Source organism: Ranitomeya imitator, chromosome 9 (genome assembly GCF_032444005.1).
Source record: "Ranitomeya imitator isolate aRanImi1 chromosome 9, aRanImi1.pri, whole genome shotgun sequence".
In the NCBI taxonomy this organism is placed as follows: Eukaryota; Metazoa; Chordata; class Amphibia; order Anura; family Dendrobatidae; genus Ranitomeya; species Ranitomeya imitator.
In genome coordinates this window covers 5,168,969-5,188,431 of record NC_091290.1, presented here as the reverse complement: position 1 = coordinate 5,188,431, position 19,463 = coordinate 5,168,969, and the positions used below count along the sequence as shown (strand labels likewise).

The 19,463-nt window shown below is 50.2% G+C and overlaps 1 protein-coding gene across 1 annotated transcript in view; it reads left to right on the top strand.

Moving 5' to 3' along the window:
- The window catches only part of STK33 (serine/threonine kinase 33), a 51,758-nt gene that overhangs the window by 7,089 nt on the left and 25,206 nt on the right, over positions 1-19,463 (top strand). The window contains exon 2 of the mRNA XM_069740423.1: positions 17,849-17,962. Coding sequence (XP_069596524.1) covers positions 17,849-17,962 — 114 coding nt within the window. The remainder of the gene's footprint in view (positions 1-17,848; positions 17,963-19,463) is intronic.

Below are 19,463 nucleotides of genomic sequence, written 5' to 3'. Positions count from 1 at the left end.
TCTTCTCTGAACTTGCTCCAGTTTTTCAATGTCTTTTATATAATGTGGAGCCCAGAACTGGACCCAGTATTCCAGGTGAGGTCTGACCAAGGAGGAGCAGAGGGGGAGAATTACTTCACGTGATCTGGACACTATGCTTCTCCTTATACATTCTAAAACGGTGTTTACCTTTTTGCTGCTGCATCGCACTATTGACTCCAGTGCAGTCTGTGATCTATTAGTAGTATTATTATTATTATTATTTATTGTTATAGCGCCATTTATTCCATGGCGCTTTACATGTGAGGAGGGGTAAACATAATAAAAACAAGTACAATAATCTTAAACAATACAAGTCATAACTGGTACAGGAGGAGAGAGGACCCTGCCCGCGAGGGCTCACAATCTACAAGGGATGGGTGAGGATACAGGAGGAGAGAGGACCCTGCCCACGAGGGCTCACAATCTACAAGGGATGGGTGAGGATACAGTAGGTGAGGGTAGAGCTGGTCGTGGAGCAGTTTGGTCGATCGGTGGTTACTGCAGGTAATAGGCTTGTCGGAAGAGGTGGGTCTTCAGGCCCTTTTTGAAGGTTTCGATGGTAGGCGAGAGTCTGTGTTGTGGTAGAGGGTTCCAGAGTAGGGGTGAACGCGAGAGAAATCTTGTATGCGATTGTGGGAAGAGGAGATAAGAGGGGAGTAGAGAAGGAGATCTTGTGAGGATCGGAGGTTGCGTGTAGGAAAGTACCGGGAGACGAGGTCACAGATGTATGGAGGAGACAGGTTGTGGATGGCTTTATATGTCATGGTTAGGGTTTTGTACTGGAGTCTCTGGGCAATGGGGAGCCAGTGAAGGGATTGACAGAGGGGAGAGGCCGGGGAATAGCGGGGGGACAGGTGGATTAGTCGGGCAGCAGAGTTTAGAATAGATTGGAGGGGTGCGAGAGTGTTAGAGGGGAGGCCACAGAGCAGGAGGTTGCAGTAGTCAAGGCGAGAGATGATGAGGGCATGGACTAGGGTTTTTGCAGATTCTTGGTTGAGGAATGAACGGATTTGTGAAATATTTTTGAGTTGAAGTCGGCAGGAAGTGGAAAGGGCTTGGTTATGCGGTTTGAAGGAGATATCTGCATCAAGGATTACCCCGAGGCAGCGAGCTTGTGGGACTGGGGAGAGTGGGCAGCCGTTTACTGTAATGGATAGGTTCGTTGGGGAGGTCGTGTGAGATGGGGGAAAGATGATGAATTCTGTTTTGTCCATGTTAAGTTTCAGAAATCTAGCGGAGAAGAAGGATTAAATAGTGGACAGACATTGAGGGATTCTGGTTATTAGGGAGGTGATATCTCAGACCTGGGCAAGATGCGGCCCGCGGGCCGCATCCGGCCCGCCTGATGATTTTGAACGGCCCGCCAGCTAGCTGTCACTTCTGACAGCCGCCCCCGCCACCGCTCGGCCAGACGCCATTGGCGGTTCCTCAGACACTGTGCAGCTCCTGGCCCCGCCCTTTGGCTGCATTGTGCTACACCATTGGCTGAGCCGCCCGGCTCTCACTCCATCACTACTTGTGATTGGCTGGCCTGTCAGTCTGTCACTGACCTCGGTGAGGGGGAGCTGCCGGTCTCTGGAGGCTTCTGCAGGCTCTAACGGTGGCGGCTGGGTGTGAGGAGCCGAGATTTATCCCTGAGATTGTCCATGCGGACGAGACCGGCGCCAAGGTCACTGGTAAGTGTCCAAGAGAGGCTGTATCCGCCCTCCCTGCACCCACCGTCCATGCTTCACCCTGACCGGCTGCACCCAACGGCCTGCATTCTGGCTGACTTCTGAGGTTGTGTGACTGGCGGCCTCCCCCTCTATACTGGTTCTTGAGTGCTGTGACTGGTGGCCTCCCCATCTATACTGGTCCTGGAGGGCTGTGACTAGCGACATCCCCTTCTATACTGGTCCTGGGGGGCTGTGACTGGCAGTGGCGTATCCAGGGGGGGGGGGGGCAGCCGGGACATAACATTTGTGCAGCACTTTAGGGGGGCCATAATGTTTGTGTAGCATTATATGGGGGCCGTAATGTTTGTGCAGCACTATATGGGGCCATAATGTTTGTGCAGCATTATATGGGGGCCGTAATGTTTGTGCAGCACTATATGGGGCCATTACAGTATACTACAGTATTGGGTAAAAATTAGTTAATTATATTAGTCCGGCCCTCTAAAACCATTCCAATTTCTCATGCGGCCCCATGGCTAAATTAATTGCCCACCCCTGTGATATCTGGTCCAGAGATGTAGATCTGTGTGTCATCAGCATAGAGGTGATACTGAAAGCCATGAGATTCTATGAGCTGTCCCAGGCCAAAGGTGTAAATGGAGAAGAGCAGGGGCCCTAGGACTGAACCTTGTGGGACTCCGACAGATAGGGGGCGAGGTGAGGAGGTGGTGTGTGAGTGGGACACGCTGAATGTCCGGTCTGTTAGGTATGATGAGATCCAGCATAGGGCCAAGTCTGTGATGCCAAGGGATGAGAGGGTCTGTAGTAATAGGGAATGGTCCACTGTGTCAAAGGCAGCCGACAAGTCCAGGAGGAGGAGGATAGAGTAGTGTCGCTTGCTCTTGGCGGTTAAGAGGTCATTGGTGACCTTAGTTAGGGCAGTTTCGGTGGAATGGTGTGACCGGAAGCCAGATTGTAGGCAGTCAAAGAGGGAGCAAGAAGATAGATGGGAGGACAGTTCAAGGTAGACGTGTTGTTCCAGTAGTTTGGAGGCATAGGGGAGAAGTGATATAGGGCGATAGCTAGATACAGAGGATGGGTCAAGAGAGGGCTTTTTGAGGATAGGTGTGATGGAGGCATGTTTAAAGCTTGAGGGGAAAACACCAGTTGTTAGTGATAGGTTGAAGAGATGGGTTAGGGTTGGGATGCAGACTGTGGTGAGGTTTGGGATGAAGTGGGAAGGGAGCGGGTCAAGTGCACAGGTGTGAGATGCGATCTTGAGAGTAGAGTGGAGAGTCGATCTTCTGTAATTGTGGAGAAGTTGGTTTTGGAGGTGGAGGGCTGGGAAGTCGGGAGGAAGGGCTCTGGGGGTTGTCAACTAAAACTGTCTCTGATGTTCTCAATCTTCTGCTTGAAAAATGAGGCAAAGTCTTCAGCGGAGATAAGTGGGGAGGGAGGAGGTGCTGGGGGACGGAGGAGAGAATTGAAGGTGTTGAATAACTGTTTATGGTTGTGAGACAGGGAGGATATGAGAGGTGAGAAGTAGGTTTGTTTAGCTGTGGCGAGTGTGGTCTTGAAAGTAGTGAGGGACTGTTTGAATGCGATGAAGTGCTCGTTGGAGTGGGATCTTTTCCATCCGTGCTCAGCAGCCCTGGAAGCTCGCCTCAGTTCTTTGGTCAGGCTGGTGTGCCAGGGCTGTCTGTTGATTTTGCGAGCTTTGGTACGTGTGAGGGGCAAGAGATTCCAAAGCTACAGCTATTGTGGTGTTATATAGAGCGGCAGCGTCATCCGCATTGTGTATGGAACTTATGTAGGGAGGAGGGATTCAGAGAATGAATGTAGGTCAAGATGTTTAAGATTTCTGCGAGGGTGTGAAAGTTTGTGGGGTGGGGATTGTAGACATGGAGTGGAGAGAGATGAGAATGTGAGAAGGTTGTGGTCAGAGAGTGGAAGAGGTGAGTTAGAGAGGTTAGATAGGGAGCAGAGGCGGATGAAGATGAGGTCCAGTGTGTGACCGTCTTTGTGAGTGGCTGCAGAAGACCATTGAGTGAGGCCGAAGGAGGAAGTGAGAGTTAGAAGTTTAGTGGCAGCTGAGAAGGAAGTGTCAATGGGGATGTTGAAGTCGCCCATGATGATAGTGGGGATGTCAGCAGAAAGGAAGTGAAGTAGCCAGGTGGTGAAGTGGTCAAAGAAGATGGTGGCTGGCCCTGGGGGGCGGTAAATGACAGCCAGTTGGAGGTTGGTGGGGGAGTAGATGCGCACAGTGTGCACCTCAAAGGAAGGGAGGGTAACAGAGGGCGGCAGTGGGATTGGGGTGATGAAGCAGTTATCTGACAGGAGAAAACCAACTCCTCCACCATGTTTGCTGCTGGGACGGGGTGTGTGAGAAAGGTGGAAGCCACCATAGGAAAGTGCAGCAGGGGAGGCTGTGTCAGAAGGGGTGAGCCAGGTTTCGGTGATGGCGAGGAAGGAAATTTTGGTAGTAACAAAAAAAATCATGGATGTAGGAAAGCTTGTTGCAGACAGAGCGAGCGTTCCACAGAGCTCCTGTTAGTGGGACTGGGGAGGCGGGGGCTGGGCGAATGGGTATAAGGTTAGAGAGGTTACGGAAGGTTGTGATAGAGCGTGAATGTGAGGTAGAACTGACTGGGAATATGGTGAGGAGGACCAGGATTTGGAGAGATCTCACCAGCAGTGAGAAGGAGCAGAGAAAGTGTTAGCAGGTGGGAGCAGGAGAGGGCATGAGGGGGCTGTCTGTGCTTGGAGACAGGATTGTATGTTATGGAACAGTTCAGAGGAGGTGAGATGGATGGGGAGGATTGAAGAGGAGATGAACAGTTCCTTACTAGGAGTAGGGATCAGGGGAGTTTGCAGAAAGTGAAGGATTATAGGGGTGAAAGTGAAAACAAACATAAACATTGTTTAGTGACTGGCCAGTTACCTTCAGTTCCCTTCTGGTTCAATTCTACATTAATCTTCACACTTCTAGGACACACTTATAGGAATCACACAGCAGACTAAAGTCATTGCAGACTTGTACTAAGCAATATATGTACAACTACGTGCATTCAGGTGTGAAGCAGAGAGTAGAGTATACCCAAGTCTTTTTCACACGTGCTGTTGCTTTGTTCTATTCCTCCTATTTTGTAGATGTAATTTCAGTTTTTCTTGGCCAGATGTAGAATTTTGCATTTCTCCCTGGTAAATACCATTCTACAGTATTTGTCACTGCCCATTGTTCAATCTTATCTAGATCCTTCTGAATCCTTTCTCTGTCTTCTCTAGTGTTAGGGTACCGTCACACTGAAACGACGCTGCAGCGATACGACAACGATGTCGATCGCTGCAGCGTCGCTGGAGAGCTGTCACACAGACAGCTCTCCAGCGACCAACGATCCCGAAGTCCCCTGGTAACCAGGGTAAACATCGGGTTACTAAGCGCAGGGCCGCGCTTAGTAACCCGATGTTTACCCTGGTTACCATCGTAAAAGTAAAAAAAACAAACACTTCATACTTGCGTACCGCTGTCTGTCCCCGGCGCTCTGCTTTCCTGCACTGACTGTGAGCACAGTGGCCGGAAAGCAGAGCGGTGACGTCACCACTGTGCTTTCTGGCTGGCCGGCGCTGACACAGGATGCAGGAGGAGTGCAGAGAAGCACAGCACCGGGGACAGACACCGGAAGGTAAGTATGTACTGTTTGTTTTTTTTAACGTTTACGCTGGTAACCAAGGTAAACATCGGGTTACTAAGTGCGGCCCTGCGCTTAGTAACCCGATGTTTACCCTGGTTACCAGTGAAGACATCGCTGAATCGGTGTCACACACGCCGATCCAGCGATGTCAGCGGGAGATCAAGCGACGAAACAAAGTTTCAAACGATCTGCTACGACGTACGATTCTCAGTGGGGTCCCTGATCGCAGGAGCGTGTCAGACACAGCAAGATCGTAACGATATCGCTGGAACGTCACGAATCGTGCCGTCGTAGCGATCAAAATGCCACTGTGTGACGGTACCCTTAGCCATCCCTCCTGGCTTTGCATCGTTTGCAAATTTGATCAGTTTATAGTTCCCTTATCTAGATAATTTATAAAAAAAAAAAAGTTGAGTAACACTGGAGCCAGGACAGAGCCTTGTGGTCCCCACTTGTAGCACTGGAGCCAGGACAGAGCCCTGTGGTCCCCACTTGTAACACTGGGGCCAGGACAGAGCCTTGTGGTACCCCACTTGTAACACTGGGGCCAGGACAGAGCCTTGTGGTGCCCACTTGTAGCACTGGAGCCAGGACAGAGCCTTGTGGTCCCCACTTGTAACACTGGAGCCAGGACAGAGCCTTGTGGTCCCCACTTGTAACACTGGGGCCAGGACAGAGCCCTGTGGTTCCCACTTGTAACACTGGGGCCAGGACAGAGCCTTGTGGTCCCCACTTATAACACTGGGGCCAGGACAGAGCCTTGTGGTACCCCACTTGTAACACTGGGGCCAGGACAGAGCCCTGTGGTTCCCACTTGTAACACTGGGGCCAGGACAGAGCCTTGTGGTCCCCACTTGTAGCACTGGAGCCAGGATAAAGCCTTGTGGTCCCCACTTGTAACACTGGGGTCAGGACAGAGCCTTGTGGTCCCCACTTGTAACATTGGAGCCAGGACAGAGCCTTGTGGTACCAACTTGAAACACTCTTCCGATTGGATGTGCAGCCATTTATCACCACTCTTTGAGTGCGAGCACTGAGCCTGTTATCAATCCACCTAATCGTAGCCCTGTCAATCCCATACTTGGTAATGTTTTCAATAATGATAGTGTGATATACTTTATCAAATGCTTTGCTGAAGTCGAGATACACTAGATTTATAGCATTTTCCTGGTCCACCCAGTCAGTGATTCCATCATAGAAGGAAATTAGATTGGTTCGGCATGACCTGTTTGGTACAAACCCATGCTGGCTCTGGTTAGTTACTGTATTCTTTTCCAAGTACTTCCATACATGCTGTAATAATTTGCTCACAGATCTTTCCTGGTACAGAAGTAAGGCTCACTGGCCTGTAATTTCCTGGCTTCATCTTCTTTCCTTTTTAGGGATGACGTTTGCCCTTCTCCGATCTTCTGGGACTTCTCGTGTTCTCCATGTCTGACATGTAGGAGCTTGCACTTTGTCTGGTGATCCGCTCCTAGCAGAGAGTCAGCTCCTCAGCTCAGTCCCTGGTCGGGGGCTCTGTAGGTTGATTTTGTGCGGCAGTTCGGCTCTTTCTTTGTGAGCCTTTGGTTACTTCTGACTCGGAGGACAATGGCTTTTCTGTCTGTGTTGGCTGTGAGGCATCATCAGACGGGATAATGACAGCGTAGAGTTAATATGGAGCGGTAATTATTAGGTGGACACAGCATGAGGGTGCTTTGCCTAAGGCTGTGTGCACACGTTGCTGATTTTTCGTGTTTTTTTCGCTCTAAAACCTAAAAAAAACAGTATACATTATGCATCCCATCATTTAGAATGAATTCCTTAATTTTTGTGCACATGATGCGTTTTTTTCTCTAGTAACCCCCCACGACAGCACACCTGGAGGATGTTACCCCTTTCCTAATAGGGACAGGAAATGACAAGAGGTTAAATAACCCTCCCTCATCCTCCCCTCAGTGTTCTTTCCTGTACCTACTAGGGATGAAGAGGTCATCCCAGGTGCACTGTGCCGGCAGCGGTCACCGGGGGGAATAGTTAACTAGCCGGGCAGCGGGGATCAGACTTACGTCCATTCCCTGTCGCTGCTCCCGTCTCCTCCGACTCGGGACTCCTTTCGCCGCCATTCCGCACCTGTGGGTAAGGTCTGGGGCGTTCTTCGGCTGGAAGCCTCTCTGAGCTCTCCAGCCCTTCTCCTCCTCCGCGCGCGCGTGTGAATACTTCCGGTCTGAAGCCGGCGGCCGGATATGACGTCAGACGCCGGCCGGCTTCTCTAAACAGGAAGTTCCTTGTGCGTTCCAGCCGGAACGCTAGGCAAACAGCGTGGGATACCTTGGCGTTCTCCCCCCACGTACTTCCGGACACCGGAGGAGGAGGTCCTCATCCAGGAGGACAGGTGCTGCGTCCGGTCGCCTATACAGGCCCTGGACAGGAAGACATCGCAGGTAGGACCACTGTGTGGTGAAGACTATGGAGATGTCTACTTCCTCGCGCTCTGCACCTGCAGAACACAGCACCATCCCGGCCCCAGTGAGTAATCTGGCCCCGGGTGTCCATTCCCTGATGTGGGTTGTAGTCTCATGATTCCTTTTCCCCTTCCTTTTTAGGGGGACAAGGAACCCACATCAGGAAGCAAAACAAAAACTACCCGCAAATGCCAGTTTGTATGAAGAAGCTGTCCTCTTCATACAAGAAATCATTGTGCAAAGAATGCACAGACAAAATTATCAGAGAGGAACAACCATCCCTGATAGAGGAGATTAAAACCTTAATCCAGCAGGAGATTAAAACATCTCTGGCCACTCTTTCCCAGCCTACACCATCTCCTAGTGCCCATCCTGAGGCTAAGAAAAGGAAACTTAATCCACAGGAGGAAGAGCAGGAGGACTCTCAAGTTGAGACATCAGACGAACCCCCAGAGGAAGGAGAATTATCCCTGGACTCTGAAACTGTCCAGCAAGAGAGATACTACTTCTCTTCATCTGATATAGAAGAACTCCTTACGGCTGTAAGGAAAACTATGGAGGTTGAGGAGAAGACGGCCCAGTCAGTACAAGAAGAGATGTTCGGAGGACTTCGTTCTAGGAAGCGTCAGGTGTTTCCTATTCACCAAAACATCCGGGATTTAGTTCTGGACGAGTGGGAATCCCCAGAAAAGAAGCTGACTACTCCAGCGGAAATTAAAGACAGATTTCCTGTGGATGCCGAGACAGTGTCATGCTGGTCAGAAGTCCCAAAAGTGGACGTCCAGATTGCCAGACTAGCCAAAAAGACCACGCTACCATTTGAGGATGCCTCCCAACTGAGAGACCCTCTGGAACGTAAAATGGACGGACTACTAAGAAAGTCGTGGGAAACATCAGCGTCCTTACTGAACATCAATTCAGTATCCACTTGCGTGGCTAGATCGATGCATCGCTGGCTGTGGCAGCTAGAGGAGCACTTGTCCTCAGGTACTCCGAGAGAAGATATTCTGGCCTCCTTGCCTATCTTCCAGAAAGCAACAGGCTTTTTAGCAGATGCTTCCGCAGAATCCGTGAGAGTGACGGCGAGATCATCTGCACTGTCAAACTCAGTAAGGCGTGCACTCTGGCTAAGATCCTGGTCTGGTGATATGACTTCCAAAAGGAGGCTGTGTTCTATTCCTTTTAAGGGAAAGTATATGTTTGGACCAGCCTTGGATGATCTTTTGGAGAGGGCTTCAGACAAGAAAAAGACCTTACCAGTACCTAGAAACCCTAGGAAAAGACCCTTCCGCGCTCAGCAAGAGCATACTCCTCAATACAGAGGAAAGGGTAAGACAGGTCACTGGAGTTATCCAAAAGGAGGGAAAGACAGGAATCTTTTTCTTTCCCAACCCCAAAACCAGAGAAAGCAATGACGCCGTCATAGTGGGGGGTCGAATTTCAAACTTCCTCCCAGTCTGGCAAGAGATCGGTGTGGATCAGTGGACCTTAAGATTGGTCAAAGAGGGGATGAAAATAGAGTTTACATCATATCCCCAAAAAAGAATGAAAACGACAACGTTATCAACACCGAAACTACAGTCCACCCTGATAACTGGGATAGAAGATCTCTTATTCAACAATGTGATCTCCATAGTCCCAGAAAACGAAAGAAGCAAAGGGCATTATTCCAGCCTATTTCTGATAAGGAAACCAAACGGAACCCATCGGATGATAATCAATTTAAAACCTCTGAATCAGTATGTAACCTACAGAAGATTCAGAATGGAGTCCGTCAGATCGACAGTACCCTTAATAGGGCAAGACTTCGTCATGGCAACCATCGACTTACAGGACGCATATTATCACGTCCCAGTCCATCCGACCTACCGAAAATTTCTAAGGTTTGCGGTCACCAGAGGAGAGGTTATAGACCACTTCCAGTTCAATGTCCTCCCATTCGGACTATCGTCAGCTCCAAGGATCTTCACAAAGGTCATGTCCGAGGTAATGGCCTACATCAGAAGTCGGCAGATATGCATAATCCCATACCTCGACGACCTCTTGGTAGTGGCTCCCACGGTTCCAATTCTACAGGAACATCTTCAAACGACAGTCCAGATCCTGTCATCCCTGGGATGGGTGGTAAACCCCCAAAAATCGGATATGGTTCCGTCCACAACGAAGATCTTTTTAGGAGTCTTATTAGATTCCCACAACCAAACATATTTCTTGCCCGAACAAAAGCGTTCCCTGCTTACATCAAAGATAAGACTGTTGCGGGACAAGAAGAGAGTATCTCTAAGATGGGCCATGTCAGTTCTAGGAACCATGACATCTTGCATCCAGATGGTGGCATGGGCACAAGCCCACACCAGGATACTTCAGACCCATATTCTATCAAGCTGGGATGGATCCCCAGGTTCTCTAGACAAAAAGATCCGGATACCACCGCATGTAAGATCCTCATTGACATGGTGGCTACAAAAAGAGAACTTAATAAGAGGAGTTCCCTGGTTGCAGGTCCCAGCAGTGACCATAACAGTAGATGCCAGGTTGGGGAGCTACGGTAGACCAGCACATATTCCAGGGATTCTGGTCAACCGAAATAGCACAGCAATCCTCAAATTTCAAAGAGCTAAAAGCAGTAGAAGTTCTCAAAGCGGCAGTAACTCTTGTACAAAATTCCCATATAAAAATATACTCAGACAACATGACAACAGTTGCCCACCTTCGCCATCAGGGAAGTACAAGACACGAGGATCTAAAAAGAATATCAGCGAGAATATTTTCGTGGGCCGAAGAACATGTTCTCTCATATCCGCCCTACATATAAAAGGAGAGATAAACGTACAAGCCGACTTCCTGAGCAGAACAGAGGTCCATCCAGGAGAATGGAGCCTAAACCCAGAAGTCTTTCAGATACTGGTCAAAAGATGGGGACAACCAGAAGTGGACTTGTTCGCGAACAGTCAGAACGCAAAAGTAGACCAGTTCTTCTCGCTAGATCCGATGAATCCGGGGTTAGCTGTGGACGCATTGGTCCAGCCATGGACATTCTCGCTAGCATACGCTTTCCCGCCATTGCCAGTCCTACCAAGAGTCCTGCAGAAGATAAGGGCAGAAAAACTCAAGGTGATCTTAGTGGCTCCACTTTGGCCCAAAAGTTGGTTCGGGGCCCTCATCAGCCTAAAAATAGATGGACCAATAGCACTTCCACCAGTCAAAGACCTTCTCTACCAGGGGCCAATACTCCATCCAGATCCCGAGAGGTTACACCTAAATGCCTGGTTTCTGAATTCTCAATTCTGAGAACCAGAGGGCTATCAAAGAGAGTAATTAAAACACTACAAAAAAGCCGTAAAACAGTCACTAATTCCATCTACCAAAAAATCTGGAAGACTTTTATCACATGGTGTGCTCCTGAACAACCTAACCCAGACAGACCGAACCTAGCCAAGATCCTGGATTTCCTACAAGATGGGCTGGAAAAGGGTCTCAGACCCAGCACCCTCAAGGTACAAGTAGCAGCCTTGAGCTCTTATTTTGACCAGTCTTTAGCTGACCATAGATGGGTGAGAAGATTCATGACTGCAGCATCCCGCATATCTCTAAGACCCATAAATATAGTTCCATCCTGGGACTTGAATATAGTCCTGAAAGGACTTACACTGCCACCGTTTGAGCCCTTGTCATCCATAAGTATGGATAGACTCGCCTGGAAGACCACCTTCCTGGTAGCTATAACAGCCAGAAGAGTTGGTGAACTTCAAGCCCTGTCAATCAATGAGCCCTACATGAAGATTCTTCAGGACAGGCTTATCCTGCGATTAGACCCATCCTTTCTCCCAAAGGTCGTCTCTGATTTCCACAAATCGCAGGAGATAATTCTTCCGTCGTTCTATCAAGAACCAAAGAATGAGGAAGAGGAACATTTCCATACTTTGGATGTTCGAAGAATGATACTCTATTATCTTCATGCATCAGAGAAAATTAGAAAAGACCAGAATCTGTTTATTCATCTTCTCGGCCAGAATAAGGGGAAGAAGACTTCCAGATCCACAATTGCAAATTGGATCAAAAGAGCAATCCTGGAGGCTTATCAAATTCAAGGCCTCCCACCACCAGGAAAGCTCACAGCCCATTCTACTAGAGCAACAGCTGTCTCCTGGGCCGAGAAAGCCAGTGCTTCCATCGAGCAAATATGCAGAGCGGCTACGTGGTCCTCGGTCCATACGTTCTCCAAACATTACAGGCTTGACCTGACGTCAAAAGAAGACTTAGCCTTCGGAGAAAAAGTCCTTAGCGCTGTAGTCCCTCCCTAAAATTACTCTTGGGTACTGCTCCAGGTGTGCTGTCGTGGGGGGTTACTAGAGAAAATAGAATTATTCTTACCGTTAATTCGGTTTCTAGTAACCCACCACGACAGCAGGAGTAATCCCTCCCTTTGCTTGATATACATTCTGAAAAGAATAAATATAATTTGAAGCATTCATTCTCCTGTGGTCCTTTATAATAACACTGAGGGGAGGATGAGGGAGGGTTATTTAACCTTGTCATTTCCTGTCCCTATTAGGAAAGGGGTAACATCCTCCAGGTGTGCTGTCGTGGTGGGTTACTAGAAACCGAATTAACGGTAAGAATAATTCTATTTTCCTCGAAAAAAAACGTATCGCGGTAAACGCAGCATGTCTATTAACTTTGCGGATTTCCCACTATATCATGCATTCGGAAATGTCCGGAAAAATCCGCAAAAAAAAACGCACCAAAAAAGCGCATGCAGATTTCTTGCAGAATATTTCAGGTTTTTCTCAGGAAATTTCTGCCAGAAATCCTGAACGTGTGCACATAGCCAAGCTTCCCTCTGTGCGGACTACAACCCTCATCATTCCATGTACAGGAAGTGGAATGCTTGGGTCCAGGTATTAACGTGGAGCGAGCTCCTTCCTGATCCGCCATGGAAATGCTGAGGTTGCACGTGTGCCCGATGGATAGAGTGGAATCATGAGGATTGGGCATGTTGAACCGAACAGCCCCATCCTTTTATCCTAATCTGTCAATAAAGGTGTCGTCCTGTGTCCCCCTGAGGTTGGCAGGTTCATCCTGTATCTGTGATTTGTGGTGGCCCCCACAGCGTACATTCCAGTGTCATAGGGCCAGTCTCCATCCCGCTGCCCGTGTCGGTGAGTGACCACCTGTGTCGGCGTCCTTGTTTATCACGCGTGGCTTTTGTTCGCTTCACTGACCCTTGTGTACGGCGCTGTGCGTCACCGCTGCGGCTCATCGCCTGTCTATGCCAGGCATTGTCCTCCACCACCGGCTGCTCTGATTTGCCGCCGTCCTCTCCAGTTACTGGCATAGCAACGCTCGGGGCGGTTCTGCTGCAGTGTCTTGCCTGCGGCTCTGTGGAGAGGTTTGTTCGTGGGTTACCCCCTGCCAGGGACGTGCGCGCCTCATTTTTCGGTTTGGTGGGAGGATTGGGTGGTGTGCAGAGATTCTGGCACGCTGCAGTGGGAGCAACGCTGGTGACTGTTCCGGAAACGGCTCTGACCATGCTCATCCTGGGCCTCCTGGTTCCTGGGCAGAATGGTGCTGTTACGTTGTCGGTGACGTTCTCATGGCTGCCACCTGCGAGAACACAGGATATTCCCGCACGCATATAGTGGAGATGAGGGGGTACTAAATCCTTGTCGTGGAAACTTCATAACTTCACAAACTCGGTGTCTTCAGGATCTCTGCTTGCTGTCAGTGAAAGTTTTCTGTTCCCATCCAGAGCCTGAAAACCTGCAGAGGCCGAATACTTCTGTCCTAAGGGTTTGTCACAGTGTGTCAGTGCAGGTAATCCTGTGTGCACTGCTCATCGCTCTCCTGCATCAGGAGGCGCCGGACTGTGATCACCGCCGTCTATAGGGGAATCTAATATCCCTATCCTTACAGATGGCCTGCTTGTTGATGGTTTCCACATGGCTTTCATTCCGATTGTGTATAGCAAATCAAGTAAAAGCAAATAGATTAGGCGGCTCGGTGGTTAGTGTAAGTTCAGTGGTTAGTACTGTACCGTAAAGAGTGCAGCGCAGAAGCTCAGTGGTTAGCACGGTCCCATGGCTCGGTCACATAGGCTCAGTGGTTAGCGCTGCGTGTGGCTCGGCGGTTAGCGCGCTGCGTGTGGCTCGGCGGTTAGCGCGCTGCGTGTGGCTCGGCGGTTAGCGCTGTTGCTTTGCGGCTCGGCGGTTAGCGCTGTTGCTTTGCAGCGCTGGGGTTCTTGGTTCAGATCCCACAGCGGACGACATCTGCCAGGAGGTTGTATGTTCTCCCCATATTTTGTGGGTTTCCTCCCACTCTCCAGAGACTGATGGGGATTGTAGACTGCCATCTCTGTCCCCATTGGGGCTCAGTGTCTGTACAGCGCTGCGGCATACGATGGCGCTATATAAGCATATAAGCAATGCAGAATAAATCTAATAGTTTGCTGCTCATCCCCGTGATAACCAGGGCTGTGGAGTTGGAGGTTTGCCGGTGATGACGGCGGTGACTTTTTCTCTGTGACTCTGGAGCTGCTGCTGTGATCCGGGGAATCGCCCGTTCTGGTGTCGGGGACCGGCAGACGCTCTGCAAATATTGGCCGGGACGCGCCCCGTGTTTTGTCTGATCTTCTGCTGACGTCAGGAGCTGAATACCAGTGTATCAGTGTCACCGTCTAATGTAGAGATGATGGCAACGCAAATATGGAGAGCAACAAGGAGTGCGGCCACCAGACAACGGGGAGGGGCAAAGAACAGTGCCTGCCGCTGCTGCCAGGACATGGCTGAGACTAGTGACTCCAGCACAGCTGCACTGTCCACGGGTGTCTGAGGTAGTCTAGAATCCTCCTGTCTCCTCAGGAGCAGTTTTAGCTTTCCCCCATGCTTTACACTGTAGCTGGTTGTGACGCTGCCTAGTGTTGGGTGTGCTGGTTGTGGTGCTGCTTAGTGTTGGGTGTGCTGGTTATGGCGCTGCTTAGTGTTGGGTGTGCTGGTTGTGGTGCTGCTTAGTGTTGGGTGTGCTGGTTGTGGCGCTGCTTAGTGTTGGGTGTGCTGGTTGTGGTGCTGCTTAGTGTTGGGTGTGCTGGTTGTGGTGCTGCTTAGTGTTGGGTGTGCTGGTTGTGGCGCTGCTTAGTGTTGGGTGTGCTGGTTGTGGTGCTGCTTAGTGTTGGGTGTGCTGGTTGTGGCGCTGCCTAGTGTTGGGTGTGCTGGTTGTGGCGCTGCTTAGTGTTGGATGTGCTGGTTGTGGCGCTGCTTAGTGTTGGGTGTGCTGGTTGTGGTGCTGCTTAGTGTTGGGTGTGCTGGTTGTGGCGCTGCCTAGTGTTGGGTGTGCTGGTTGTGGCGCTGCTTAGTGTTGGGTGTGCTGGTTGTGGTGCTGCTTAGTGTTGGGTGTGCTGGTTGTGGCGCTGCCTAGTGTTGGGTGTGCTGGTTGTGGCGCTGCTTAGTGTTGGATGTGTTGGTTGTGGTGCTGCTTAGTGTTGGGTGTGCTGGTTGTGGCGCTGCCTAGTGTTGGGTGTGCTGGTTGTGGCGCTGCTTAGTGTTGGGTGTGCTGGTTGTGGCGCTGCCTAGTGTTGGGTGTGCTGGTTGTGGCGCTGCTTAGTGTTGGGTGTGCTGGTTGTGGCGCTGCTTAGTGTTGGATGTGTTGGTTGTGGTGCTGCTTAGTGTTGGGTGTGCTGGTTGTGGCGCTGCTTAGTGTTGGATGTGTTGGTTGTGGTGCTGCTTAGTGTTGGGTGTGCTGGTTGTGGCGCTGCTTAGTGTTGGATGTGTTGGTTGTGGTGCTGCTTAGTGTTGGGTGTGCTGGTTGTGGTGCTGCTTAGTGTTGGGTGTGCTGGTTGTGGCGCTGCCTAGTGTTGGGTGTGCTGGTTGTGGCGCTGCCTAGTGTTGGGTGTGCTGGTTGTGGCGCTGCTTAGTGTTGGGTGTGCTGGTTATGGCGCTGCTTAGTGTTGGGTGTGCTGGTTGTGGTGCTGCCTAGTGTTGGGTGTGCTGGTTGTGGTGCTGCCTAGTGTTGGGTGTGCTGGTTGTGACGCTGCCTAGTGTTGGGTGCGCTGGTTGTGGCGCTCACTAGTGTTGGGTGTGCTGGTTGTGGCGCTCACTAGTGTTGGGTGTGCTGGTTGTGGCACTCACTAGTTTTGGGTGTGTTGGTTGTGGCACTCACTAGTGTTGGGTGCGCTGGCTGTGGCGCTGCCTAGTGTTACACAATTGTATTATTTGGGAGCATCGCGTCCTATGGTGATTAGCGGCAGTGATCTTCTCCCCGGCCTGTATTCCTGGTGGCCGGTGTTGTGCGTTCCGCTTGGGTTCTCTACGGACGCTGTGACTTTTGTGTGGGTTTTGTAATACACTAATACCGGGATCTCCAGGCACCGGCCGCCCTGTGCTGTGGTCGTGTAGTGCGGATTATGGGCACAATGCGGCGCAGCGGATGGTGTTTACCTGCAGTGCTGGAGGCGACCGGGGTCAGGAAGTCTGAATATTACTGACTGCAAACTACTGCTCCGTGCCGGGGGTTATATCAGTACTGGAGCGTTATAAGAGAGGCTGATATCAGTCACATATGATGTAATGTCTGGGGGTTATATCAGTACTGGAGCGTTATAAGAGAGGCTGATATCAGTCACATATGATGTAATGTCTGGGGGATATATCAGTACTGGAGCGTTATAAGAGGGGCTGATATCAGTCACATATGGTGTAATGTCTGGGGTTATATCAGTACTGGAGCGTTATAAGAGGGGCTGATATCAGTCACATATGGTGTAATGTCTGGGGTTATATCAGTACTGGAGCGATATAAGAGGGGCTGATATCAGTCACATATGGTGTAATGTCTGGGGTTATATCAGTACTGGAGCGATATAAGAGGGGCTGATATCAGTCACATATGGTGTAATGTCTGGAGGTTATATCAGTACTGGAGCGTTATAAGAGGGGCTGATATCAGTCACATATGGTGTAGTGTCTGGGGTTATATCAGTACTGGAGCGTTATAAGAGGCTGATATCGGTACTGGAGCGTTATAAGAGGGGCTCATCAGTCCTGTCATGTCTGTAGGGGGACAGTGTGATCTGGAGACATTATTCAGTGGGATCCTTGGTGCCGGAGACCACCTTGGGTGTCAGGTGACCCTTTGCCTGCTCTGGTCACTGGTCCGGCACCCCAGGACTATGACAAACCTTCCTGGCCTCTCACTTAATTAATTAGCTCTGTAAGATCATTTTTCTCCTTGGTTTCATCTTTCAGTGAAATCCACACTAATCTTGTGAGCGTTCACCCTGCGGAGGTAATAATGGCCGGCGCACCCTCGCCCTGTGCAGACACCGGACCCTGTGCTAATATTTAATAATCAGAATGTGATCCCATAAATTCCCTCTGTGGCTTCTATGTAGCCATCAGTGTGGATGGAAGGTGGAGGCAGAGCGCCCTCTGCTGGGGGAGAGTGGGATAGCGCCCAGGCACAGAGACCTGTGTGACCAGGAGAGCTGATCATCTCCAGCTTGTCTGTCACTGTCACTTGTTTCTTGTAAGTAAACCGCTTTTTATGCAGATTTCTGAAAGTGCAATTGCAAGGAATTAGTGCTAGGATTTCATTACATGTTCTTGGATATCTATCTCCTTGCATTTTGAGTCCACATTTCATAGTGAGAAAGGAGGAGTAAGCAATAAAAAAAAAAAAAAAAAAATACCCCATGGTGTGAATGGAGCCCCAGCAAAATACAAGCAGTGTGATTGGCTTAATGTTGGTTAACTTCATTCTAAATAGCAGTTATCTGTACTGTTTTTTGTTTAACTATTATTCTGTGTTTGAGAATGGGCAGAGATTGGGGGGCAGAGATTGGGGAGACCCAGGGGGAATGTGGGGGGCAGAGATTGGGGGGCCGCTCCCCTGTATAAGTGACAGCATGGAAGGTAAGAGGAGACCGTGCCCCCCATATCTCCGGTGTTGGCGGACTGCCGCACCCAATGCTGCGGGTCACTAGTGCTCCTCACGGTGCGCGTCCACACCCCATCACATCCTTCTCTTCATTATTGTATTTAAGATGCTGAGCTCAGAAGGACGAGATGGGAGGAAGATGGCGGCGCAGTGGTCTCGAAGCAGCAGCGCAGAGAATAAGGTGCCGCACACCCGCATGGACGACGAAGCCGCCATCAAGGTATCGAGTCTCCTGTCCAAGAGTTCTCTGCGGCCTGTGATTCACCTCCTCTCTTTATAACATCTTGATATCATCTTTTGTCGTCCTCTGTACCGTCCTCTTCCTCTTCTGTCTCGTCATCCTCATCCTCCTCTTCTACTCTGTCCCGTCATCCTAATCTTCTTCTGTTCTCTCTCCTGTCGTCGTCCTCCTCTTCTAAACTGTCCCTCCACCGTCCTTCTCCTCTTCCTCTGCTCTCAATGTCCAGCTGCTGCCGTCCTCCTCCTCCTCAGTCTTCCTCCTCTTCTTCCTCTGCTCTCTGTACCACTGCTGCCGCAGTCGTTGTCCTCCTCCTCCTCCTCCTCCTCTTCTTCTGCTCTCACTGTCCCGCCGCTGCCATCCTCCTATTCCTCCTCATCTTCTTCCTCTACCGTCGTACTCCTCTTCTTCCTCTGCTCTGTCCCACTGCTGCTGTCGTCGTCTTCCTCCTCTTCTTCCTCTGATCTGTCCCACTGCTGCCGCCATCATCCTCTTCTGCTCACTATCCCGCTGCTGCCATCCTCCTATTCTCTTCTTCCTCTACCGTCGTACTCCTCTTCTTCCTCTGCTCTGTCCCACTGCTGCTGTCGTCGTCTTCCTCCTCTTCTTCCTCTGATCTGTCCCACTGCCGCCGCCATCATCCTCTTCTGCTCACTATCCCGCTGCTGCCATCCTCCTATTCTCTTCTTCCTCTACCGTCGTACTGCTCTTCTTCCTCTGCTCTGTCCCACTGCTGCTGTCGTCGTCCTCCTCTTTTTCTTCCTCTGATCTCACTGTCGTGCCGCTGCCATCCTCATATTCCTCCTGACCTCACTGTCCCACCACTGCCGTCATCCTCTTCTTCTTCCTCTGCTGCCGTCCTCCACTTCTTCCTCTGCTGCCGTCCTCCTCTTCTTCCTCTGCTGCCGTCCTCCTCTTCTTCCTCTGCCACTTATGTTTGCTCATTCTTCTGCTGCTGCTGTTTCTTCTTTCTATGTCCTGACCAATTCCTCTTTCTCTCTTCTTCTTTCTGTCGTGTCTTCTGTTCCTTCATCTTTTTCTCTGTCCTGACCTCTGGTCTCCGGTCTCTGGCTTCTGTCTCTTCCTCTCCTTCCCTCTGCTTTGAGCTCTGTCTCTGCCTCCGCTTTCTCTCCCCAAGTCTCTGTCTCTGCTGTAATTCTCTCTGTCTTCACCTTCTTTCCTTCCTTCCTTCCTTCCTTTCTTTTGTCTATTGTATGTACAAGTCCCCTCTATAATTTGTAAAGCGCTGCGGAATATGTTGGCGCTATATAAATAAAAATTATTATTATTATTATTATTTCTTTTTCCTCTGTCCCGGCCTCTTTTCTCTGATCGCTCTCTCTCAGCCATGTGTTCTTCTTATGTCCAGGACATGGCTTGCTATGTAAAATGCTGATACCCATTAACCTCTTCATGACTGGACAGTTCTCCAGGTTTTGTCCTGGTTTATCCTGTTCTTGGATTCTCGTCTTATCCTCCGTCT